A 26,768-nucleotide genomic window follows, 5' to 3' on the forward strand; every position below is an offset into this window, starting at 1 on the left:
TGCAGGGGAATCTCTACTCCAGTGCCTGCAGCACGTCCTCCTGCTCCTTCAGTGACCTTTGTACCTGCAGAGTTGTTTCTCTCACACGTTCTCACTGCTCTCTCCAGCTGCCATTGCACAGGGTTTTTTCTGCCTTCTTAAATACGTTATCCCAGAGGTGTTACCACTGACACTGATGGACACGGCCTTGGCCAGCGGCGGGTCTGTCCTGGAGCCAGTTGTCATTGGCTCTGTCAACATGAGGGAAGCTTCTAGCAGCTTCTCACAGAAGCTACCTCTGTATCCCCCGCCCCTGACTTTGCCTCGCAAACTCAATACAGGTAGTAAAAAAGGTAGAATTAGAAGATGAAAAATATTGCGATAGAATGTTAACTCTTTATTTCACCAGAACTTTACATTTATGTTTGCTAGCTTTGCTTTTATCATAGCATCCTTAATAAACATTACACATGTATAGTACAGCATAGGAGTTCCAGGCCGTGCAGTTGGATGTTGAATATAAATTGTTTCTTACCTCAGTGGCTCATTACAGTTTAGCTGTAAGAACTAAAGATTTAGGACCAAATGTTATGCAGGTGTTTAACTTACATTGTTTTAGTTATTGTTACTAGAGCTGAATTTGATAATTTGGTTCTCTTTCAAACAAAATAGTCTGAAACACAGTGTCTGCTCTGTTCTTTATGTCACTGCTCTTTTGTGCTTGGTTGTCCTTAGGCAATTAAGCATATCTGAGCCAATACATGTCCAAAACCTACTTAGTGCTAATGGTCTTCCTATGGATTCCTGATGACAAGAATGATGGAAGGGAATGACCCAGAAATGTGGATACAACGTTTATCCAGGCTATTAAGTATTTTTGATGAAGTTTGGTAATGACATTCCACTGCCAGTTTTGGTTTTAATCAGTGTCTTAGTACTCACCTGTCTGAGTAGAAAAAAATACTGACATATTTTACTTTTGAGAGCTACCTTTGTAGCTTGGCACTCTTTTAAAACAAGCTCACTGATAAAAGTTTCACTCATCGCTACAACAGAATATACTCTTTTCACACTCTTGAAGTAATACATTATATTTTCATCTTATTCTACATTCTGTGTTAAAACCAGACACCAGAAAACAAAATAATTTTATTTTATTTAGTTTATAAGGAACAGTCTTTTATTAGACCTTATCCTAAGTGAATGCTATATTAACAGTAAGTTAAGTGTATTGACGAAATGAAAGATATCTGTTCATGAAGAGAAATATCATCCCAGTGCAGTCCAGCTGTTCCTGGGAAATGAAACTAATTCTGTAATCAGTTTTATATGATTTTAAAATCCCTTTGTAAAGAAAAATATAAATTTTTGCATAAAATCACTCATATAGATTTGGTAGAAATGAAAATTAGCCTGCTTTCAACCATATTTACTTTATTGTCAATTTTTTTTCATTGTGTAAGATTTTTTTAAAGCTTAGCAGCTGAATATCCTATGGGGATGACAGCTACAGTAATTTTCTCTTTATAAATATTCATGATTTGAAAGCTATAGCATTAATTACATTCATTTACATATCCATCTGAACACACAAGTAAACTGAAAACTTTGTGAACACTTATTTAATAATATAAAAGTGACATTTCCTTCAGAAAGAATTTGATTTTTAACATTCAGTCATGCATTCGCTAAGATTGATGTCTAAATGCAATGATCGGATTTTGATGAGAATCGTGTGAAGCTTTGAAAAAAAAGAATAATCTTAAACCAGCTGAAAGGCAGCAGGTGTGCTAAACTAGGAGAAAATATCAGTGGAATGAAGAGCTAGTTCTGCTTCTAAAGCTTTTTGGGGTATATTATTGCGTGTGTCTTTTATTTACATGAATCAAAAGAAATATATCTGAATTTTAGAATTTATTTTTGTGGTTATTTTGTTTTATTATCCTTTGGGGGGTTTTGTGTGTGGTTTTTTTTTAATAGAAAATCATAGTGGTTCTACAATAGTGAGGATATTCTTTGGATTTATTGCTTCTATTGCTTGTAAAGGGAGTACAGTACATTTGATTTATGCTTTTTTTATGCTGGTCCGCATGTGCAGTGTGTAATTTTGGTGCTACCTAGAATTTCTCTATTCTTGTCTGTTAAGCTGTATTGTGGGGGAGGAGAATGTCTTGTGGAGGGAAGTGGGTTTAGCTGTACCTTTTTATTCTGTGGAAAAATGGTATAAAATATAATCCATGGTTTTTTAAAGGTAATGATCTCATCTTGACCTCATAGGCTTTTCTCCTATATTGTGTATATGCTGTGTAGCCTTATGCAATACAGGCAGGTTTTTGCACATCCCGTGTAACACCCATCCAAACAGAGTAGCTTGTGCTGAGGTAGGCGCTGTCTTCCTGTGGTGCTTCAGTGAGCTGAACGTGCCTTGGCTGGGTAGCCTTGGTGAGGGAGCTGAGAAGTGTGTGTGTGGTAGTCTTAGTGAAAATTCCTAATCTGCATCAGTCTGGAGTCTGTAGACATTCCAGCTGTGCTGTCAGCAGCACATCTGCTAACAATACAGGGTACTTTTAGGAAAAACAGGTTTGTGTTTGGAAAATGGACTTTAGTATCTGCTTTGCTGTGGAATTTACCAGTTAATATCTTGGCCCCTTAGATAGCGCAGGCAAGTTATACTGCATAATATCAATTCTTCTCTACTGGTCTTATGCTTGGAAGAAAATTCAGCCTGTCTTGCATACTTTATAGTGCAAGTTTGTGAATACATCTTGTGAATCAGTTACCTTGTTTCTAATAGCCATTTAATAATATAAGTCTCTGCAGATATTTTCTGTGCAGACTATATTATTTAGAACACTTAAGATTTATAATAGTGTATGTAATTGAAAGGAGTGAGGTCAGTGTTACTCTCTAAATTAGCAACTGCCTGAAAAAGTCTTGTGGAGAATACTTTTAGGAATAATTAACATTTTGCTTGTTTTGAAGACATGAAATCTCATGTTTATGCTATGCATTAATGGGTGTGTAATCTTAAAATATGTCCTGTGCTGATAGAGCCTGTCTGTGAGATATTCTGTGAACTCCTTTAGAGATACTGAGTTTTATTTGACTCGAAAGGGAGTTCCATGCCTTACAAATACAAAGGCAACAGAATAGAAAATAGCAAAGTTGTTTAGAGTTTCTGTCTCCTTTTTCTTGAACATCATTGTTTCAGTTATACCAGTGTGCTGGTTTTGGCACAACTAGGAATATGTAAGGAATATTTTCTGAAAGGAGTATTTGAAAAATATGCCTCATTCATTAGGCACAACAGACATTATCTAGTAATTATTTTTATTTCTTCCTCCTCAACATAAAGCTACCAGTTTTTACCAGATTCTTTCTGTAACATTATAAAAGCAATTCACAGATGCCTTTGTTTTCCTGTGCAGATTTTCAAGCTTTTTTTCTTTTTTTTTTCCTCTCACACAGCAATCTTTTGGAGAATTAAGCAGACCTATTTGGCTCCAAATAGCTGAGTCAGCTTACAGGTTCACTTTAGGCTCAGTTGCTGGAGGTGAGTAATATTTCTGCTTCCTGTTTTCAAGCTTGGGTTAATTTAACACTGTTTTACCAGACTAATTGATCTCATCTAAGGTGGATGTTTTGGTTATACATGTGTAAAATTGGATGCTGGAACCATTTTGGTTCTGCTATTCCCTTTCATTCCTTATCACTTGGCTTCTAGAATCTCTCTACAGTTCTTTGAAACTGCACCAGTAACAAATTTCCTTAGTGGTAATTCAGATAGGTGTTCATTCTACACACCTTGTTTTATGTAACAATGTAATTCGTTCTCCTTGAGACTTTTTTTTCTAAACCTTCATTAACGTTCTTTCTTACTTCCAACATATCAGAGGTCTTACCAGCTTATATATTCTTTGTGTTTAAATAAATGCTGTAGAAAATCATCCTGATAATTATATATTACACCAGCAATGATGTTGCAGAAGTAATACTCCAAATGCTTTCTTACAGCTGTTGGTGCTACTGCAGTCTATCCCATAGACCTGGTGAAAACTCGTATGCAGAATCAGCGCTCCACAGGTTCAGTCGTAGGGGAGTTGATGTATAAAAACAGCTTTGACTGCTTCAAAAAGGTTTTGCGTTTTGAAGGCTTTTTTGGTCTTTACAGAGGTAAGTGAATTAAAAAAAAAAAAGTCAGTAATTTTCTGCCCCCTTTTTTTATTTTAATACCCCAACAGCTAGTTTCCTATGGGAAAACCAGGATACTTGATAGCATGTCTAATTTTGCGTTCATTTCTGAGCTCAGTATTTATCTTCCATTGTGCACCCTTCATCATAAACAATTGCTGGGAAAAACTGGGCTTTTTTTGTTGCTATTGCTGATTTGCTCCTTGCTGCTTAAGTTGTTTAAAGACCTAATTTTTGGGCTGTAAGTGTTGAGGACATAATTGTAACCTCACAAAGTAAGGATTGCAACTTTTGGCTGGGATCAGACATCAGGAGCAGATTAGCATCTGAGGAATAAAGATTCATTTTACAGCAAATATTTTTTGTTAAGAGACAAAAGACAGTAATTTTGAAATGTATCTGTAAGCTGGATGCCAGATCATATGCCTCATACTTTTGCAGGTAGTGGGACTTGTTTTATAATTTTGTCTGGTGAACAGAAGTTGCATTCTGCTGTTGAATTATGTTGCTCTATTTTACTTGAAAATATCACCAGTGGAACTCAGAAAACTGTAATTTAAAGAACAAAACTCTAAGATACAGATTAAGAATTCAGCTTTTTATCAGTTAGGCTGAAAGCTATCATACCTTGTTTTATCTTGGAAGATTCTGAAAGAGTTTTAATCACATTGGTGATTTACATGCAGGGTAAATGCTTACCAGCCCTCTGAAATAGATACTTAGTTGAATTCTCTATTTTTAATTGTAATTTCACATAACTTTATGAAGTTCACAATTATCATAAGGATGAACAAAGTATTTATTAATTGGCACACCTGTTTCTTTAGCTGCAGCAAAGTCACTCACTTATGTGATGGCTACAGCATTTTGTTCTGCTTTGTGATGTTTTCTGTCAGTGAAGACACTGGACAGTGTCCTTTATGGACAGTATCTAAGAAGTTTTTGCCTGTGAAAGTCTGTGGGTTCTGGCTAAAGAGTGTTTTGTAGTCTTGCAGGATTTTGCTATGAAAGTAAGTAAGGGAAGGAATATGTTGGTGCAAAGTTGATGAAATAGCTGTAGTCTGTGTAAATTACGTCTTACTGGTAAATTGTTTTCTTTTTTGGATGCTATATCTTTCACAAAAGCAAATACTCCTTGAGTTACATCTGTGAGACTGATTCTTCAGTGCTGTTCTACAGTACTGTTTTCTTTCTCTTGCCCTCCCTGCCCCATTTTTGCACAGCAGCATCTAAAATAATTTGTTATTTTATTTTTGTTTTCTGACCTTTCACAAACACTTTGAAATCAAGGATGATTCCATTGATGAGTTAAAAGCAGTGGTTTACACTTGAAAAAAAGTTCTTGTTTGAAAGAATGTCAGTTTGCTAAACTTTTTAATAGCCTGTTTAATAATTGTCTTCAAGATTGCTTAGGATAAGAAGTTCATGTAGTTGTTTTGAAAATGTTACAGTTAATGGTCAGCATGTTACTAAGATTTGGACTCAGAGATTTGGATGGTCTGTTGGAAGTATGTTAAACTAAACAGCAGAAACACTTACGGAGTTGGCTGTGGGTCTGTTACTGGCTTCTTATATTCCTGAGCTGGATTATGCTAATTGTATTGTAATATAACTGCATCTATACCATAATATAATGGTACGATATAGTTGTTTACCGCACTTTAAAAAATAGAACTGAACACAAACTGGAAATGTTATAATTCTAAATAAAAACTTAGAATTTTTGGTCAAGAAAATAAAGACTCTTTTGAGTCTTGACATCCACCTTCAGAGCTAATGAAGTTTCTTCTCAGGTCCCTCACTAGACCATACAGAGTCCCAGGTTCTCTGGCACACCAAATGTGGGTGCCCAGTGAGTTCAGCTACGTAAAGGGAGTGGGGGGATTGTCTTGTGGTGTTTTGTCTGGTGGTTTTGGTTTTTTTAAGTGTAGGCATTGCAGAACCAGATTGTCTTTTCATGGTAGATCAGAAATTCAGTCTGGGAGGGCACCATTTCTTTTTGTTCCTGTCAACCTTTCTTTGTATTTAATAACTACCTTTCCTCAGCATAGTAAGTCTGTAAATCGCACAGAAAGTACTATGTTGGAAGAAAACCCTACACTGCATATATTAACTGCTGCACTTTCTATTAAGGTACCTTTGTTTTGAGCTTCCTTTTAAGGAAGTAGTGTAAAAATTCTGCAGACTGAGTACTTTTGGGAATTCTGAACATTTAACATTTTTAGCTATGATTTCTTTATACTTAACGAATAGTGGAAAGCAGCATTGATGCAGTTTTGTTGCTGTGAGGTTTTTAGTTAGTTAACTGGCAAACACTTTTGACAAAATGATATTCCATAACCATGGAATAACATTGGGATTTGACCATATCTAGTAAAAAAACCTTTCTTTTTAAGTTTTATGATCTATACATGTGCCAGAATGACTGTGGAGAAAACAGATTTAAAAATAATAGATGCTGTTATAATGTGTTGTGGGAAGTTAAGACTGCCATCTACTGATTTTCTTCTTAAACCTATTAGTTCCTAGAAAAGTGTATGTGCGATTTTCAAATGACAGTTCATGTTGATAGTAGCTATTTTCCCATAGCAAGGACCTTGCCAAAATTGGTTTCTGTCCACTAATACCTCTTTTTAGTGAGATAAAAAATGCTTACTACTAATAGGATTTAAAGAAGTTCATGCTACCATGTTGAACTGAACAAGAGAAAATCCTTCATACCCTTAGTTGACTCGAGTCTTCAGAAAACTCAGGTTAATGAGTCAAGTAGAAGTGAGTTGATAATTTATCATAGTCATGTGTATATCTCACAATTACTATCCTATTTTAAAAAGTGATTGCAAGCTTTATGGGAAATGATGCTAAGGGGCTAAAAAAGTCAAACAAACACTTATGTAGTAGACATATCCAAGGTATATGTTTGGTCATTAAACTTTTTTCCTTCTGTACAGCAGCAGCATCAGGCTTGACTTGGTTGAGGAAGGCAGATCTGGTCACACATTTCATTATAATTTTCAACAGATAATTGTAATATAAAATCGTACTTGTAGGAATATGCAGTGCTCTAGCAGCATCCCATACTTAAATGCCTCCCACCTCAAAGGATGTCCCTTGTGCAGAAAGGCATTTCTGAACAGCACTTATAAAATACTAGTTTTTCTATTAGGAAGATAATGTTGCCTTATGATGTCTTTGTTTCTATAGGCTTGTTACCACAGCTGATAGGTGTTGCTCCAGAAAAGGCTATTAAGCTAACTGTACGTATCTTTTTTTTTTTTTTTTCTCCTCCCTGGCATCCTTTTGTTTGTTAACATGCACAGGATTTATTTCCTAAAATGTGTGAAAGATGACCACTTACAAGCATTCTAATATATATGGCTACAAATGTACTTGATATGTATTAGTAAGGAGGAAAAATACCTTAAAATAGTGTGTAATATATTGTATCTTTATTAGGTTAATGACTTTGTCAGAGACAAATTTACTAAGAAAGATGGTTCCATTCCACTCCCTGCAGAGATCCTTGCTGGAGGCTGTGTAAGTATCTGTCCTGTATTCCTAGGAAAAATTGATTCTCAGTGATGTCCAGAATAGCTGGAATGACAGTTAATGGGTGTGCTTTGTCGATTTGAACAGGAGTACTCTTTTTTCCCCCAGTTGCAAGAACTAAAAAAAGTACTTTGTCTGTTTGGAAAGCTTAGCATACTTCTGAGTTAAGTTCCCTTGAAGGATGGGCTTAAACAACTTGTTTTGGCTCAGTTTGCAACTTTCAGTTTCAGCAGTGGTTTTATTCACAAAGTCCAAAGAAGAGGGTGCCTATTCTCCCTTTCTGTAAGTTCTGCTGGGTTGCTATTCATCATTAGTGTGGGAAGATACAGGTACTCCTTGAGAATGGGTTATAGGCATGATTAAGTTTCCTTCAGGGGTGGGATGGAGATGTCTAGAATGGTTTAAGAAAATCTATTTCTTGCTGATGATTTTAAGAAGGAAAAGAAAGAAACTCTTCAACTTGCTGTATGTGAAATTTTTACTGTTATGAAAATATGGAAAACATGAACAATATAGCCTTACCTTTCAGGTAACAGGTATGAGTGAATTGTCTGCTTAAATGACTTTGTATAAAATGTAGCTATGTTAGTCCAGATGATAATTACAGCCCTCATCTAAATATAGTTAAAAAACTAACTGTGTTTTTGTTGAAACTGAGGGCTGTAATTCAATTGATGTTTTAGCAATCTGTAAGTGGTTTGAATTGATACTGATGATAGATTTCTTTTGGTTTTGCACGTTGGCTAATTTCATTTGTGGGATTCCCCAACAGTTGTTAACCCTATAATATGCTTAAGGCTTGAGTTGGGTTTCTTTTGTAGCAGAGAGCACTAATAACTTCCAGTTGAGTAGGCTGACAGGCTGGTATAAAACCTCCTCAGCTTACAACAAAACCTGGGGCAGAAAGGTTGTTGACCTCTGCAAACTTTTAATTCAAAGAAACAGCCCTGAAGGGAGGCTGCTTATAGTTCTGCCTGATTGAATTTGGCAGCCTGGTACATGCTTGAGTCTTCACCTGTCAGTGTACAAAGTTTATTTTCTGAGAAATGTGAGAAAGAGCTCTAATGTGTAGCTAGCAGAAGACTAACCTTTTTCTAGAAAGCTCAGTAACACAGAAAGCAAATGCAGGTCATTTATAATGGAAGAGAATATAATTCATTAGTATTTGTGTTGTGCTTAAATTCATAACTAAAATCAAACATCTGCTAATGAATTTTATTATTTTACATTATTTTGTACTGAAATATATAATACTAAATTCAGTCTACATTAGAGGCTTTTTCATGTCCTGCTAGGTACTCCTTTTTTCAAAAGAACTGAATTGTCTTACTGTAGTGAACATGGAAAAATTGGAGATAAATTGAGCTTCGGATAAGCTTTCAGAGATTTGGATGTTTTTTTGAAGATGAGCAGATTTGTAGTCTGTCCAAACACAACACCTTCAAGCTGACTGTCTTAGCTGATACTTTCATCTCCTTTTTCAAGATAATATTAATCACACTCAATCTGGGAGAATTTTAAAAAAATTATAGAAGTGTTGGTCACAGTTTAGCAACCTGAGGGATGTTTCTTGGTAGCTTCATCTGGATCATCTGATATCTTACTGGTTGAAGATTTTTCTGTCTGTATTGCTGCTTAGTTCAATTTTAGCAATTCCACTTCTTCCTAAATAGCAGAATCTTTGTTAGCAAGCCAGTAAGGTTAAGAGTCTGAAAGTATCAGTTGGCTAAAGCAGGAACAATTTGATACTAGTCTTTCTTTTTTTCATCCTCAGACCTTTTCATTCTTGTTGTGACTGCTCTTCTCTATGTTGACTTGCTTGGAAATAGTGTTGGTCTTCATGCTTTCGGTGTTACTGTGTTCTGTTTTTCTACAAAATACTGTGGGGTGCAACCAGCAGTTACATCCAAGGAAGTGCCACTAGTAAGCTTAGTCCTTTTCCTTGCAGGGGCACACAAGGCTTTCTGTTTGGGTGATGCTGCCTTTCAGTTTTCCTTTTTTCTCTTCCTTCACTCTCTGTTAGTACAAAATGATGGGTTAATGTGCGAATGTTTGGATTTTATATATGCCAAAATTATTTTCAGCATCAGGATTTGGGTACCTTGGTTTTTTGTGGCTTTTTCTTACTGTTCAACACTTAAATATTTTGCTAATAGTACAGTATAAATCTAGGCTAAAATTAAAACATATATTTTCACCTTGTCACAATATCAGAAGAAATAACATTATGCCTGCATGTAGTTCTCAGAGATCTACATATTACTGTCTCTGACCCTCACTTACCTGTGTTTAGTGCTGAACTATCTCCTCATTAACAGGAATAAAGCAGTTTTTGGTAATTTCTGGTATGGAGCTGTATTTTCATCCATTTTACAGAGTTTACAGTAGAGACCTTCCATGCTTTTGAAAGCCTTCCCTCTTGCAAGGTATACAAAAGCACATTGTGCATGCCACAGTCCTCAATCAAAAGAATTCTTGTGAGGAAGTGAAGGCAGCTTGGGAAAGGTTCCAGCAGACATGGCAAATTCTCCTCTCTGGATGGCAGTGCTGTATCAAAGCTTATGTATGGTGTTACAGTTTTCTAAGACCCACACATAAGAACAGGTGAAACCTCTGACATTAAGACAGTAGTAATTCAGGAGACCTTGTGTAGGATGGTCAGTATCCTCAGCTCTGGAGTACCTGCAAGCAGTGCTGTACTGTCCAGCAAGGGGGCCACTCACAGGTTTCCTCCAGAAATGCTAATGCCAGGAGACTGAATCGCTTTGGCCAAAATCTTACTTCTCAGGCTCCAGTTATTCTCATCTTCTGTAAGAATATGGAGTAAACTCATGTTCCCAGTAAGAGGAAACATCTTCATTCTCACAGCAGTTAACAAAGACTTCCGCCCAGGCAGTGCCTGTTTATATGGTTAGCTGCCTGTCTGTTGTCTTTCCTTCCTTACTGCAGGGCAGGGACCTCCCGCAGGCAGCCCGTGCCCTGTGCTCCTTTAAACCTACCTGCTGGCTGCTGGGCAATGCAAATGTCACTGGGAAGTGTAGGGTCTGGTCTTTCAGAGCCCAAATACTCCCAGCTGCTCTCAAGCTGTAGCTGTATTTGAAAACTGCAGAGCAGCTATGTGGGGCAGCTCAGTTACAGCAGTCAGGTCATACCTGTCAATGAAAGGGCTCTTGTCCCTGATAGATGAAACTGATAGCCTGTCTTCCTACCTGCCTGAAGTATGCTGGTTTGTTAATCATTAACAGCACTATCCACATTTACACATGTTCAGAGCAAACAATTTCTTTCCCTACTGTTACTGTAATTAATTGAATTACATTTCATTGTAATTCAGTGATTAACCTGCATTCCTGCCTTTGAAGTTTTCAGCTACCGTTAGCTTTGAGTTGCAGGGAGACTGAGTGAGGCTTTGGCAATGCTTTCCTCTATCCCGACAGAGGCCTGGGAAGCAGAGAGCGCATGCCTGATATGGACAGTGCTTCCCAGAGGAGCTTACACGCATGACACATGTGAGTACATCGTGAAGGGCAAGGTGCTGTAGGGCAACTGCTCATTCTCAGATGGGAAGCAGTGTTGAAGTAGACATCTAATGCTATGTAAATGATTCATGATTACTGTTACAGTAGACAAAGATACTGTGATTTTTAGGCTGTAATTCCTATGAGTTTCACAGGAAGAAATGGATTCTTCCTGTCCTGTGCATGGTGCTTAGCATTTTGAATGGATGAATTGTGTTTCAACAGAAAGATGGTTTTGCTTTATGCTGTAGGGAGGAGGACAGTGCGGGGTGCCAGGCAGAAAGGGTCAGAGAACCTTTGGAGGTGTAGGCAATGCATCTGTTGATAATTAGAGGTTGGGATGTGTGTATGTGTGTTTGTGTTTGCACATACATTCACAGAGGGGTCCAAACTTACCATAGATCTTGAAGCTTTCATAAACATTAAATCTAACATTTAGTCTAAATATTTTTCATATACTTGTGAAAAATAATTTTCATACATGTTCATGCATATATACATACATACACACAAACATGTATATAGGTTTATCAGGCAAATAGGACTGTGTCAAATACTTATTTTTGAAAAAATAATGTGAAATGTTAATGGTTTTGTTTAACAAACACAAAAATATAGAATTGTAGATGTCAGACTGCTTTTTCCTTCAAAACCCTGAAGATACTCTGCTTCTTTAATTATACTTTGAAAAGATGAATACAGAAGCAGAATTAAACTTTACTGCTTTATCTTGATTTCTATTGTGGACATTTCAAATCAGGGAGAAAATGATTGTTTAATAAAAGAGACAGTAAGCACACTGTAGGTTCATGAACAATGTCAGCTTTGCCTAGAGAAAGAAGTGCAAGTTCTTTGATGTTTTTAAACAGGACTGTTTTAAGTAACATCTTATTTTAGTTGCTTCTATGGGACATAGTTGTGGTCCAGGATGTGGTGGTTTCAAAAAGGAAGGAAGGAAGGTCTTGAAATAGGCCTCTCCCCTTTGGAGCATATGCCTCTCGGGTGGAATTGGAAAGGGCAAGAGGTCTCATGTTGCAGGGTCATTTGTGTATTTCCTTCAGCCTTTGGCATGTCATGGGGCGTTTGCTGTGGGATCTCAAACTACATCTTTTCTCTCATAACCTTTGCTGTCAGATTTAGTTCCTTTATTTGCTCCTTGTAGAGTTATTTTACATGACATTAAGGTTAAGTAGAAGCTTTTATTACTGGTATTTTTGATGTGTATGAATAACCTCCATTCAGGAACAAATTTGTCAACCTTTTTTAAAGTGTCTGTTGCAATTTATGTGTGAAGAGAGGTTTTTATGGGAGAGAAATCTAGATTTACTGCACCATCTCCAAAAGCAATTCAGGGACTGCAATGTATACCTCTGTGTGCATATACGTGTGCACGTGTATTTAACATACATAGCTGACAGCTGAAGTAAGAGACTTTGAAAAAGAATGATGCTGATTGCTAATGATTTGCACAGGAGCGTGGAGATTTGTACTGCAAACCTACATGCTTCCAGTTCATTTTTATTTGGCGATCCTTTGTGTCATTCTCCTCTGCATCCTTTCTGTGGAGTGCTCTTCTGCTCCCCAAGGCAGCACTCTCCTCTGCCTCACACATTCTTTGTCAGATAGACAGGCTATCTTTTACTTAAATAGAAAACACTGACAAACTAAAAACAATGCTTGCATTCATTCTTTAAAATATACACAGTGAAAAAGTGAGTTTTCTTGTGTTACATGTTCTGTATTAAAGTCAATGCTTGTCCTGTCTGTACTTGTGATCTGTTGAGGGACCTAACTCATTTGTGTCACTCCACTGAATGCAGCGCTCCTCTTCGTGTGAATCAAATCACTGCTGGGCAGAAAAGTTTGCCAAGCTCCAAGTAAAACAGCGTAAGTCAAGACTTGGATAGAAGGACATATTGCTAACAGGGAGTATTTAACGGGGTATCTAGGTAGTTACAGCTCTTTTTGAGAAAGCTGCCTGTTGAGAAGTCTGTCAACACTGTAAATACTCAAAAGTGTTGATGTAATTAAAGAGCTTTTCAGTGGGTTTTCTACTGATAATATAAGCATAGAGTTTTCCGTATTTTATTTTTCTCAATAACCTGATCACCAAATCATACTCTTAATACTGTTGGAATACATAGTTCTGTGTTAACTATATAGAATTTGTAACATTGTATGTCTGATTAGTGTTGCTGCTAAATTATTAAAATGTTTTGTGTTCAGAGTCTTTTACTTTCTGTATCAGAAGAGGGCTATGGCTGATTTTAACAGAAAGGTAGGCAGCTGTGCACCTAGGAGAGGAAAATGTTAATTGCAGGAAGATTGAATTCAGGGCAGAAAATAGGAATGTTTACAAATTGGCCTATTTGTGTTTCTGTGGTAGGTGTTAAGCAAATAGGAAGAGTTATTTTGGCTGCTCTGTAGGATGTGCTAATTTTTAACATTAAAATAAAAAATGGAATTTCACATATACATGTAAACAAATAATACATATTTAATAGGCAAGTAGCTGGTAATTGTCTAGAAGGAGTGAATTTCTAGCTTAGTGTTGCAATTTAAAGTTACTTGAATTTTTTTGTGTGGTCCATTGTATTATGTAGCCAGAACACACTGCTTAACATTTTATCTACCAAAATTATTTTTTTAAATGATATAAGGAAATGCTAAACATTTGAAATTGGTTTTATGCTTAATGCAATGTGAACAAAAAAAATTAGTTGTTTAACAGAACTTGCCAGATGCAACTTTTATAAATTTTATTTAGATTGGAACTTTGCCTAGCAAGACAGCCATTTCATCTTGCATGCATAGGTGTGTGTGAACTGGAAAAGAAAAGATGAGATGAGAAGTAAAGGGAGTCTGAAGAATGCCTTTGGACATGAGTGGTGTCAGATAACTGAGTAAACAATGCCGTAAGTCCAAGGAACAGAGAAGATGGGAATCACTTTGGCTGGTCTGGGAGTTCTGGTGATCTTCCCGATGCTTGCAACAAATGTCCACAAAAATGTAGGTTTTGATTTGCTTTCGGAGAGGTGAAGAAGTGAGGGAATAAAATTAAGAATGACTGTATGGACTGATTATTTGAGTAGGAAGTGTTAAAGACAGTACTTACTACAGTGGAGATAGTTAATCAGAAGCAGTGGTGGATCTCCCACTGTTTGGGTCAAGGTGCTTAAGTAAAGCTGGTGCAGTGATGATTTTAAGTGTCAATATTGAGTGAAGTTATAAATGGGGCTTGCAATAAAAGGCTGTCAGTGCTCAGTAAAGGCTCAGTGAAGTATGGGATGCTTGGTCAGCGGAGGCATTGATGCTTCTTGCCCCCAGCCCATAGGTACTCCTGAAGTGCTGGGCCATTCTCAGTAAGAGCTGATGAGGTTTGCAATGCTCTGTTGTCTCTAGGCTAGAATAATGCAGATTGGCAACTTCTAAACTGTGCATCAGGGCTAATCTCAAATTTATTCTGCCTGCTGCTGGAGAGAAAAGATGGTGCTATAGGCAGAAAGGGTTGGTGTTCGTTAGTTGTGAATCAGTTAGCAGAGAACACCATGCAGGCTGTCCAGGAGGTGCAATATCAGACTATTGGGTTTACTTCACCACACCCCTGTATGCACACCCCCCTCCCAAACCCCCAGCATCACAAAAAGGGTTTATTGCCTGGGCAATGTAGAAGTGGTAAAATGTTTTAATTGCAGATGTTCTGCATTTATTTACTTCACTAAAATTTGATGGGTTGGAGGAATGGATCAGAATTAAGAGGAGCTTTTATATTGTGCAAGAAATCATTTTTAAAGTTGGCTGTATTCAAGTGGTTATATGCCACAAATTTTAAGGAAGTGGGTTTAATTCTTAAATGAAAAAAGGTGGCTTAGGAAGAGGGGAGGATAACAAGCTTAGTAAAATATAGCTGGTTTGTGATGAACCACACACTTCTTCAGAAGTGAATGGTAGTACCTGCAGCAAACCGGGGAGAAACCTAAACATGTCATTTTAAATGGGTTTAAAAACTCTGAAACTGAACTGTCGGGTTGAATCTCTCTCAAACCTGAGATGCAGTTCTTTGAAAGTCTTTGGTTAAAGTGCAGAATCAAAAGCTGCTTTACAACACTGCTGCTGGGAAGTTTGCAAGGTAGTCCTTCAACACTGCCAAGAGAGTATTTCCTGCAAGCAAAATCTGTCACGCTCAGTGCAAAGATATGACTCCTGTTTCTCTCTAGTATCATATTTTGAAATGTTAGTCTTCCTATTTGAATTTTATATTTTGTTTCCACTTAGGACTATTACTGACTGCTAAACAAAACTCCAAACACCTTTTCTAATAATTTAAAATTACACTGTAAAATGCAAATTTACCTTTTAAACAGTATCACTTCCAAATGCAAATAACATGTCTACACATTGGTGATGGATTATTATTGAATAAACATAAGGTCTTTATGTGTATTTGATGCTCTCGTAGCACAAGTCTAATGTTTATTATAGTTTAGTATTTCCTGTAATATCTGATAGACTTTTAAACACAGCCATGACTTCCAGAAAGCAATGTCAAGGAGAAAAGTAGAGACAAACTGAATTAATTCACCTCAGGGGACTATAAAAATATAAATGTAAAAATCTATATTTGCAAACCTATGATTTCTCATCTGGGGCTTTTAACTTCCAGACAGGTGCTTTATTAAAGCTCTCTCATGTATTTTTACATGAGAATATCAGCTAATGCAGTGAGAAGTAAAGGCACTCATCAACTTGCAAAGTCAATATATCACCACATGCTCTAGGTAATGCAATTTACTTTCTTTTTCCTTGGGTTTGCAGGCAGGAGCTTCCCAGGTCATCTTCACCAATCCTCTGGAAATTGTAAAGATTCGGTTGCAGGTAGCAGGAGAAATTACTACAGGACCCAGAGTCAGTGCCCTCTCTGTTATAAAAGATTTAGGCTTTCTTGGTCTTTATAAGGTACGTACTTCTGCTTTGAGTGCCTTCATCATTTTATGCTAAACTTCTATATTGTTCAAACAAAAACTGTTAAAAACAAAGATGTCTTCTGAATTTAAAACCAATCTCTTCCTGCAGGGCAGCCCCACAATGGAAAACTGAGGAAAACTCACTCTATAAACTCATTAATGGCAGTGGGATACAAAAAAATACTCCCCCATTCTATCCTTTGGGCTTATATGCCAAGCTACAGGGAGCCCTGTATTGCAGACCTCCTGGCTTCTGGCACTGCTCATTTCATTTGGTGGGGTTTTGTGAAAAGTTTCTTTTGCTTTCCCTGTGCGTTCTTATATTTATTTTGGATCTCTGTATCTCTGTTGTTATCTTTGCAGCAGGATATTCTCTTTGTCTTAATAATTTGATGGCAGTGAAACAGTAGTAAAGTTTTGTAGGATTCAGATTTTTAAGAAGTTAAGTGGTGGGATTTGTCAATAAATTCCACTGAAAAAAGCCTGTTCTGTATGGTACTTCAGCAGAATGCCAGTCAACAGATTCCTTCCCTGCAGGTATACTTACTGCCATCATTACAGATCAGGTGTAATGGAGCAGAAGCTATTAGTTTCCTTAAACAAGAAGAGTGTTTCTTCCTGTATCTTCTGCCAGTGCAAGGGTAATACGTAAATTCAGCAGTTGTATGAGCTGTGCACTTACAAAACATTGCTTTATGTGATTTGCCCATAGACCTGCAATAATAGTATAGACATGTGCACATTTACTTTTAGAGCTGAAGCTTTTGTTTTGAATTTGGTAGATGAGATTTGTGACCACTGTATTTTCTTATTAAACTGCACTGAATCTGCAGCTTTTTTTTTTTTTTTTTGTTAGCCTTCAGTGCAGCTTCTTTGGTCAACCAGATGATGATCAGTGTGAGGTCTTACAGTGCTCACTGGTATTTTAGTAGTGCCTTTGTGTTTGGTGGAAAAAATGGCCTGCAGGGACTTGTCTTGCTGCTTCCCTGGTTTTCAGAATGACATAAGGACTCATCTTTGCCACTTCCTTCATTGCCTTTGGACACACAGTGTGTAAGAAGTATTTATCCTAAGTACCGATGTCAGGATTGATGTGTATAATTTACCAAAATTAGACATGTACCTTGAATCTTGCTTATTCCAGACAGTTTAGATGTGCTTTATTCTTATTTGCAAGTTCCCTGTATTGTCTGTTTCCTGAGACATTTTATCTTCTGTGTTATTTACATGATATATCAAATGAGTTTGTACTTTCAGGGCTCAGGCTGCTTGCTGGATACCAATTTTAGCCTTATTTACAGAATTTATTTGCATTTTGTCTCTTTTCTCTGTGTCAGGGTGCCAAAGCATGTTTCCTCAGAGACATTCCCTTTTCTGCAATCTACTTTCCGGTTTATGCTCATAGTAAAATGATGCTTGCTGATGAAAGTGGCCATGTGGGAGGGCTTAATCTACTTGCAGCTGGAGCCATTGCAGGTAATTCTGCAGAATGTTTCCTAAAAGTAGTTTTTTTCTTCTTTTAGTGAATAATATTTAATATTCATTTAGTAGCCCCATATAAAGGAAGGTACTGTACCATTGTATCTGATTTAATCTAAATTTGATCACTGTTATCCTTAGTGGGAGGCGATGTAATTTTGATGAGAGCTAATTACATTTGCATAATGTGGATAAACAGCATAATGCAGCTCAGCAACTTGTAGTCAAATTTGATCTGTCTGTCTCAATGGGGTTTTACTTGTTACTGAGCTCTCAGAGTTGAAGGCTAATTTGAATCTTTGATGAACATAAAATGAGAGATCATAAGAGCTAAGAAGAAAATGACTTACCCAGGTTTGGATTCCGGAATAACTGAAAGGAAACTTTGCTCAAATGTAATTGCTGAAAATAGGGCATTAGTTTGTAAAGAAGCTGGAGTACCATACTCTGAAATTTAAAATATTTTACAGCTTCTCAAACAAGTTTAGTACAAAGACAATATGCAGCTGTGATAAAAAGTTTTTTTTGCTAAATGGCAAGGGGTATAGAAATACTAGATGTAGGAACTATAGTGGTGGATATTTAGGCATGCAGATAGAGAGGGTCAGATTCTGCACTGCCAAGGACGAGCTTAGCAGATGAAAACCAAGTATCCGCATGCAGCTTCTCAGCCGTGAATGATTCAGTGTCAGAATCTGCAGTTCAAAAACACCACTGGGCTGAGCAAGACACTTTGCCACTTGTTACAATTGTAAGACATAACTATAGATATACATCAGTCATGAGTGCCTGTGTGTGAATAGTAGTTCCCTATATCGGACTTGATACAGAGCTTGGCCGCACCTGCTCTGTGCCAGTTGGTGTGTTCCTTATGCCAGAGTGAAGGGAGACCACCTAGGAAAAATCCAATAGATTTGTAGCCCTGTTTATTCTTTAGTATTGCAGAACTGCCAGAAATGGAAAATTATTTAGCTTATTATACTCATACAAAACTCCTATATAATTTAAAAGATATTATTAACTTTATCTCCTAGAAGACTTTTTAGACTGCAAACTTCACACCTTCTCTTTGTTTCATTAGTGTTTGTGTTGCTCATACTAAGTGATGAACCCAGTTAAAAATGTGTGTAAATCTCATAGGCCTAATTTTCTAGTATGTACAGGAATCTGCCTCTCTGAATTGCAAATTTCAAATTCTCAGTTGCTCACTGAATTCCTCTTATGCGTGTGCAGCAGGCAAGAATACAGTCTGAAGGGATCTGCCTGGAAGGAAAATCTGCATATGATTGCTATTTGTGTATGCTTGCTGGCTTAATCACAGTGCTTCTGTTTTCCTTTAAAACCTCCTGAATCGGTCAGTGAGACTTCAGAGTTTATCATCACCTGTGCAAGCCAGTGACTTGTAAAAATTTTTAATTCAGTATTAACCAATTGTAAAAGTTTAACAGAAGTCAAAATTAATTTGATAATTTTAAGTCAGATGATGGTTCCTCTTTTTAAGGGGATGAAGTTTTTACAGTATGCAGAAGTATTCAGAAATAGATAACACAGTTATATACTGTGGAGTAAATTTCTGAAAACTTTCTCCTTTCCTTTGACTAGAAAGCCGAGAGTGGTGCCTTAGAAGTGGAGATTTGTTCTTCCATCACTGCTGGCTAATATCACACTGTTGGTACTAAGCAGACTTGTAAAACACCGTCATTGTCCTCAGTCTTTATATGGCTTGCCTACTGAAGTAAGCAGCATCTATTCTACAGAACAGTCCAAACAGCAGTATAGACGTTATTTCTGTAGAATAGGGGTTTTAAGGAGTAGTTTTTCTCATCAACACCTTTAACAAATGGATGCATAGGATTAAATTCCCAAATCAGTCATCTATGTAATTTGCAAAATATGTCATAGAGTATAAAAAAATACAGTAAATTTGCACAACTAATTTTTATATATTACATATATAGCCAATTTTATCTTGTTTCAAACTACTGCTATTGCCAGACCACTAGAAGATGTTGAGAATGGTTTTTGATAGTTTATTTCCTTTACTATCAGTTACAGCCTTTAAATTTAGAGGGAAGTCAAAACGATTATATCAGGCATGACAGTTTATATGACCATCAAGAGTAAAAACCTGCTTTTTTTGTAATGTCTAGCCTTTGTAAAAAATATGAAAGTTTGCACTTGTATTTTTCAGTTGTAAGTGTTTCATCTTTTACAAGATCCTTTGTGCAAATTAAATGTGGTTTTCTTCTAAAAGGCGTGCCTGCTGCTTCTTTGGTAACCCCTGCTGATGTCATCAAGACAAGACTGCAAGTGGCAGCTCGCGCTGGTCAGACAACATACAGTGGAGTTATTGACTGCTTCAGAAAGATTCTAATGGAAGAAGGCCCTTCGGCTTTGTGGAAGGGAGCTGGAGGTGAGAAAAAAATTATGAAGGCTGACCCCAAATCTGCAAATCAGCACTTGCTTTGTTAAGGACTCAGAGCAGTATTTACCAGGTGTGATTGTGAAAAACATAACACCTTGTTAAAAATGTTTAGCTTCTCTCCTGAGGAATTGTTTTATTTGTTTAACATTATGATTTGTAATGTTTAACAGCTCGTGTGTTCAGATCTTCACCCCAGTTTGGTGTTACTTTGGTCACTTACGAACTTCTGCAGAGATGGTTTTATGTTGATTTTGGAGGCCTGTAAGTCAAGTATTTGCTATTTAGCTTGCACGAAACAACTGCCAAGTTAAGAAAAAAACCCTGACTTTTTCATGCATAGGACCCATTAAAGCTTGTTGACTTTGAGCACCTGTACTTAAAATTGCAGCATGTAAAAAAAAATCCCCTCAATTATATATCCTTACATAATTGAGGGAAACTTGCATGCCACTTGTAAACAGATGAGGAGATAAAGAGCCATTTCCTATTTATTTCAATACACTAATTTGTATTTCCATTGTAGCAACATAGTTTTGTCCATTTTCCTCGTGACACTGGAAGTTAAAAGAATTTACGAAAGTATCAAAAAAATGTAACTTCAGTTTTGGGTTTGATTTAAAATTAAGTAGTGGTCTGACCTCATTCACTTCACCATAGGCATTAATTATTTAAGGTCAGCTTTAACAGTCTTCCATATTCAGACAAAAGAATTAAGTATTTAAGCCTGAATAAGTCTATTTAAAGTCCTTCCTTATGTAATCTAGACTAACAAAAAGACCTTTTTTCTTCGTTCGAACAGCAAACCCACTGGATCAGAATCTACCCCAAAAACTCGAATTTCCGATCTTCCTCCTGTGAATCCTGCACATATAGGTGGATACAGACTTGCTACAGCTACGTTTGCTGGTATCGAAAATAAATTTGGTTTGTATCTTCCAAAGTTTCGAGCTCCTGCCACCACCTCAGCTCAAGCACACAGCTGAATCCTGAAAAGATGTTTCAAGTGAACAAAGTGATGCAGTGGAAAGAGTTCACAAGAGTACTGCTGTATTTTTTCCAGTCAGCTGCATGTGTTCTAGCTGAACTGAGCTTGCAAATCTAATTGCTCCTTTCAAATATTCATACATACCTGCATTTATTTATTTACACACAAGGAACTGATTGAAGCTGTGGTTCTCTGCCTTGTTTTAACCAGTGGCATGAAGCTGTAGCCTAGACTTTGCCTTGCACAGCTTGCATTTAATGTTACTGTACATATTGTACATCTTTGTACAGAGACATCAGGGCATCTATACACATACATTTATATAATGGGTATTGCAGTTCAAAATAGTTTGAAATGTACAGATGTTTTGAAGGTGTTTTGTTAACAATCGTGACAATAAAATGTTTAAAAACACTTGTGTCAGTTCGTTTCTTTGAATTTTTGGGAAGTTGTCCAGCATGATTGTTTTTCCCTCCACAGAGTAAATGTAAAGGTCAGATGCACCATTTAATGAATGGACAGGACTCTGCAGGAATGCCCTTCCCTCTGGTAACAGCAAAGGAATTAAAATGCTCTGTGCTGGCTCATAAGTGTTAGAGAGCACAGTAATTAGATGAGCACATGCAGTATTTTATTTTGCAGCACTACTTTATGACAAGGAATTCTCTCAAAATACAGGCAATACTAAATGTGTAATAGATATTACTTCTACAGCAGCATATTTAAAACACAGTGAGAGATTTGCCAGTTACTGGCAAATCAAGACTCAAGAATTTTTACAGGGTTTATTACTCAGCGTGTCTTTTTTTCCCGAATAGAAAACTTGTTATAAAAAACTGAAAGCATTCTCTTTATTTCTAGATTGTTTTACCATGAGATTAGGTTATTCTGTGGAGGAAAAAACCTACTTATATTTGTATTATTTTAATACACCAAACTGATTGTTTACATTTACATTTACAGGTGAGTGGAAGTAAAAGAGAAAGTGAAAGCTTGAACTATTTCTGGCTTAATATCTGCCAAAAGTTTCCCTGGTATAATATTTAAATGCAAAAATGTCAGAGGAAATAGGGGAGTCTAGATTTCTCCTGTTGTGGAACAAAATTAGTTACACTGTCCAGCCAGCCAGAGATGAGATGGGTGGGTTTCCAGCCTTGCTTACTGAAGTTTTACATGTTTCTTACAGGGTTAAACATCCTGGACTAGATAATACCCAAGTGGTATAAACTGATTTCAGGTTCTGTTTTCTTACTTAGGTGACAGCAGGCCCATCAGGGATAAATCAGTTTATGAAGAAATGGCTTCTTAAGAACTGAACACTACACAGACCAGCCCTCCTTCAGCTCTAGCCTCTAAGAAAGATAAAAATGACTTTGATGCTGAATAATATTTAGTGAGCCACAGGTTACAATACATTGACCTTGGGAGTCTGATCACTATTCTCCAATATGACTATAGATAATCCCATTCGAAGGCTTCCTTCTTTATTTGTTGTATTGTGTTGAAGGAATTTCTTGTTCTGTACTGTTTTCTGGATAGAGACAGGCTTCACAGGAACCCTCTCCTGTATCTATGTATTTTGTCCTGTGTTTTTCTAAACAAAGACAAAAATGGTGCGTACCCACTGGCATTTAATCTTAGTCACAGCTTGTTGACTGACTTGATCAAGACCTTAGGAGACTTCACAATGCACAACAGCATTTGTATTTCTTACAGCTCCAAAACTGGACAGTTTGGCTCCCAGAAGGATCATTTACAGCATCTAGCGTCGCTTTTGGTCTCATCGTTGCAGGTATGGCTTTTACAACATTTTTAATCTGTACTCAACTATTTGTGAGGGAGGACCACAAGCAGGAATAAAGACACAGTAGTACTAAATTTAATAATTGAAAAACTATTAAAAGGTTGAAATGACACAAAACTAATGCCATATGACCTGCATGTATGCAACAGGCATTGGAAGAAAGCCTTAGCTACTGGACTTCTGAAAATAAAAGTGTGAGGGAAATGTATTATTCAATGAGAAGTAATCTCAGTAAAAAACCCCACAAGAACAACCAACCAAAAACCCAAGTGCCCCCTCCCTCCAAAACCATCAAACCAAGAGACCTTCTGCTTGTTAAGATTTCCTGTGCCTAAAGGTACAAACCATCTCATGATGTGCCTGTTCTGACACAGTTCACATGCTTCTCAACTGAACAGAGCTGCTGTTGTATGGTTGAGATCACACACAGGGTAAATGTTGCAAACCAAGCAGCATGACGGCACTGAAAAAGGAGGGGGACACACCCTTGGAATGCCAACACCAATGGGAAGCCTAAACACATTTCACTTCCACACCCACCAAAAAAGAAAACTTTCTAAAGAGAGAACTGCTGTTACTGCTGTGTCTCTGTAAGCTGCTCATAACAGAACTGAGACAAGGAGAAACAGGAAAAAACCCAAACCAGAAAAGTTAAACAATGAAGAAACAATGACAATACTGGACACAAAACTGATTAAGGAATACAAACCTATTTCCTATTTTTAAGCATATAAAACCAGATCTGCTGGGAAAATGATAAGCTTGTAAAAGACTAAGAACAAACGTAGAGTCCTAAGTTAAAGGCTACAAAACTGATTTAGTGCCTAACTAGTGCAACTCACAGTATTTATTTAAAAAAAACCAAAAGCAACAGTCCCCCTGCAACCAGTCTTGATAGAAAACTTTATAATATGCTAAGAAAGAAAAACAAGTAACCTTTAACAGAAATTCCAACTGTTCTGTTTCAAGCCATTAGAAGTTTTGTTTCAATAAAAATGTTAAAAATCAATAATAATCATCATAAAAATCTTTACCTTAGTACAGAAAATTAGTAGCACGTCCGTGGTTAACAGAATGCAAATCATCATGCTATAGAAATTAAGTCAAAATCTAGTTCCTTATCCTTTGGAAAAAAAACAATTGATAACAGGAGCCTTTTTGCTATCGACCAAATTGCCATGGCAGTAAGGGGTGGTTGGGAGTAGAAAACAACCCTGTGATGTGTGTAGTAAAATCAGCTCCCAGAAACTTTAAACTACTGCAGGGACACAGATTAGAGGTCAGGGCAGCTGACAAGTGCTCGTATAATATTTATTTATGAATCAGTCTCACCTTTTAATGCACCAATTCAACAAAAGGAAATTGGTATTAAATATGTATTTCATTAATTCAGGTCTGATTATCAAGTAAGTTTGTAACTACAGACAAATTTTTATTCACATATATTACCCACTACCAGAGTCTGAGGCTTATCTATATATAAACAATGAAACTTGGAACATATGCATGCATATCATGGGTAATTTGAAGAGTTCAAATTAAAGAATGCTTCAGAGATTTACTACCTAATGAAGGTTAGTCTGTAATACAGAAAGTTGTAGGAGCAGAACTTTTCAGAAAGATATTGTTTCAAATTGGACTTTACAGAAGCCAAGTAGCAAATTTATACCAGGTTAGTGTTCAGCAAAAGAAGATCCTTGCAAAGTCAACGTTAACTGTATTAAAAGTTACACAAATCCAAGAATGTGCTTGTAATTTATATATAAAACATAATGCAGGATCTGATTTTCACTGATCTTAATACGTTTCAAAGTCCATTGTTGAATCCATATATTCCTCCCTTAAGCTATGATTAGAACTGACACATGAACTGACACTAGGATCTGCATCCAGCCACTCCCAGGTGTAGCCCAGCAGCCTGTTTGGAAGGCTCTATGCTGGGATGCGGGTCGCAGCCTCCTCTTCCGCATCAGCTCTGTTGGCGTTGATTTCTGCCAGCGTTCGGCCAAACCGAGTCCACTCATCCCCGCGAGGAACGGCGATTTGCTGTGACACAGAGAGTGTTACTGAAACCTACTGAGAAATAAAGCTGAGCTCACTTTGAACAGCAGAGCACTTCAACAACGTTCAGAAGAGGTTCCACTAGATAAGCTTACCTTTATTTTAGTGTAAGCAACACAAGCTCCAACTAATAAAAGAAGCAGAATTTGAGATTCCGGCATTGAAGTACAGAATGGTATTATTACAAGCTTGTGCTATGTATCTCCCTCTGAGAGCCTGCCTCCAAAGGGCAATACTAATGCTATATCTCATCCCCTCAATTAGTCATGTACTACTGCAGTACACATACTTGCACAGTAGCAACAGCTTCCCTGTAAGAACAAAATCAAGTCTGCTTCACTGCAACGATTTTGTTTCGTTCAGTACTTCTCAAGCTAGGGGCAGAATTCACATGTGCCACAGTTACAAAAAAGATACAATTTCTATGAAAAAAACCCATTGATTCTTATTTCACCAGCCTTACAGTAAAGCTTCTTCTTTTTGACTGGATGACAACATGCTAAAAAGTTATGCTAGAATACCTTAAATAAAACACCACTAGGAAATATTAATTCAAAAATACAAACTAAACCTAATTATTATTCCTCTAATGACAGGAGAAAAAAGTGAAAGGCAAGCTGCTAAATAAAGAAACTCAAGTGTTTTGCAATATACTTTGCACAATACATGGCATACATACCTCTCCCACGTCATATATAACTATTTGTCCCTCTGAATCACCTACAGCAATCTCTCTCCCCGAATGTGTCCATCTCACACGGTTCAGAGCAGGATTGCCCTCCACAGTGATGCTTGCAGTGGGCACCTGTACCAATTCAAAACACATTGCTAAAAATGCATCAGGTTTCCATAAACTAGAGATTACAGAACACAGCTAAGCCATCTGTGCTGCATCAAAAGAAGCACCCAACACTTCAACTGGTGCATGGTATGCAGAACAAGGACTCTGTTCACAATACAAAGACCCTCAGTGACCTTAAGCTATTGCCAGTGACATGACCAAAACAACACATCTGTCCCTTGGCCAAAGTACAAACATCTGCTATCAAAAGGCACATCTGCACTCTTCTCATGAGACAGGAGGCACAGGCCCACTTTCAGGCAGTGACGAGGCACCCTGGGATGTCAGAAGATTATGACACAGGACAGGGAAGAAATCAGCTGTTTTGGCAGGTCAAACCCTGTCCAAAAGGCTTGAACAGGTAATTCCAATTTAAAGCCACAGGCTGGCATATGGTCCTACAACTTTCTTCTATAAGTAGTTTTCAGACAGTGAAATTTAAGTACTAAATATCTGTCAGGTCTCTCCTCTGATCTACCTCCAGCAAATCTTGGGAAAGATTTATATTATAATGAAGTATAATCCACACCAGAAAACCAAACATTCAATTCTCTAAGTTTAGAAACAAATGTCTGCAGTATTTCCCTGCAGTATTACTGTGGCAATGGGAACAACAGTGGTGTGTGATAACAGGTTTATTCACACTGTTAAGCTGTCGGCTGACAAGACTGACAAGGGTGAGAGGTCTATAATCACTTTCCCAACATGGATCAGTGTTACACCAACAGATGTTTTGCTCTTTTGTTATATGCAAAACAATTTAATTATTGCTGTTATTCATTATGAGGAGTCATTTGTAACCGTGTAATCAAAGAATGCTATTTACTACACAGAAACTACTGGAACTACAGCATATTTAAGAAGAACAACAAAAAAAACAATCTATGGCAAAAAAACCCAAACCCCAAACTACAGTAAACTCCTGACTTTTTTTTTTTAAGAGTACAAACAATTTTCCAGCTGCATTCGACT

The 26,768-nt window shown here is 37.1% G+C and overlaps 2 protein-coding genes across 9 annotated transcripts in view; one reads left to right on the forward strand and one right to left on the reverse strand.

Moving 5' to 3' along the window:
- SLC25A12 (solute carrier family 25 member 12) overlaps window positions 1-21,504 on the forward strand; it is a 46,515-nt gene extending 25,011 nt beyond the window's left edge. For 2 of the 3 annotated variants that reach the window (XM_032114322.1, XM_032114323.1), the window contains 9 exons: window positions 3,448-3,532; window positions 3,994-4,152; window positions 7,375-7,427; window positions 7,627-7,707; window positions 16,053-16,193; window positions 17,539-17,677; window positions 19,935-20,093; window positions 20,276-20,366; window positions 20,905-21,504. In XM_032114322.1, the coding sequence (XP_031970213.1) occupies window positions 3,448-3,532; window positions 3,994-4,152; window positions 7,375-7,427; window positions 7,627-7,707; window positions 16,053-16,193; window positions 17,539-17,677; window positions 19,935-20,093; window positions 20,276-20,366; window positions 20,905-21,088 (1,092 nt within the window). In that variant the 3' untranslated portion in view covers window positions 21,089-21,504. Of the gene's footprint in view, window positions 1-3,447; window positions 3,533-3,993; window positions 4,153-7,374; window positions 7,428-7,626; window positions 7,708-16,052; window positions 16,194-17,538; window positions 17,678-19,282; window positions 19,416-19,934; window positions 20,094-20,275; window positions 20,367-20,904 lie in introns of those variants that run through there. The other variant, XR_004241240.1, reaches the window with a different exon arrangement.
- A 1,267-nt stretch (window positions 21,505-22,771) lies between these two features.
- The window catches only part of DYNC1I2 (dynein cytoplasmic 1 intermediate chain 2), a 29,113-nt gene continuing 25,116 nt past the window's right edge, over window positions 22,772-26,768 (reverse strand). For 4 of the 6 annotated variants that reach the window (XM_032114326.1, XM_032114328.1, XM_032114329.1 and 1 more), the window contains 2 exons: window positions 25,635-25,760; window positions 24,433-24,940 (listed from right to left, as the gene is read on the reverse strand). In XM_032114326.1, the coding sequence (XP_031970217.1) occupies window positions 24,827-24,940; window positions 25,635-25,760 (240 nt within the window). In that variant the 3' untranslated portion in view covers window positions 24,433-24,826. Of the gene's footprint in view, window positions 24,941-25,634; window positions 25,761-26,768 lie in introns of all 6 variants that reach the window. The other 2 variants (XM_032114325.1, XM_032114330.1) reach the window with 2 other exon arrangements.

Source organism: Corvus moneduloides, chromosome 7 (genome assembly GCF_009650955.1).
Source record: "Corvus moneduloides isolate bCorMon1 chromosome 7, bCorMon1.pri, whole genome shotgun sequence".
NCBI classification, from domain to species: Eukaryota; Metazoa; Chordata; class Aves; order Passeriformes; family Corvidae; genus Corvus; species Corvus moneduloides.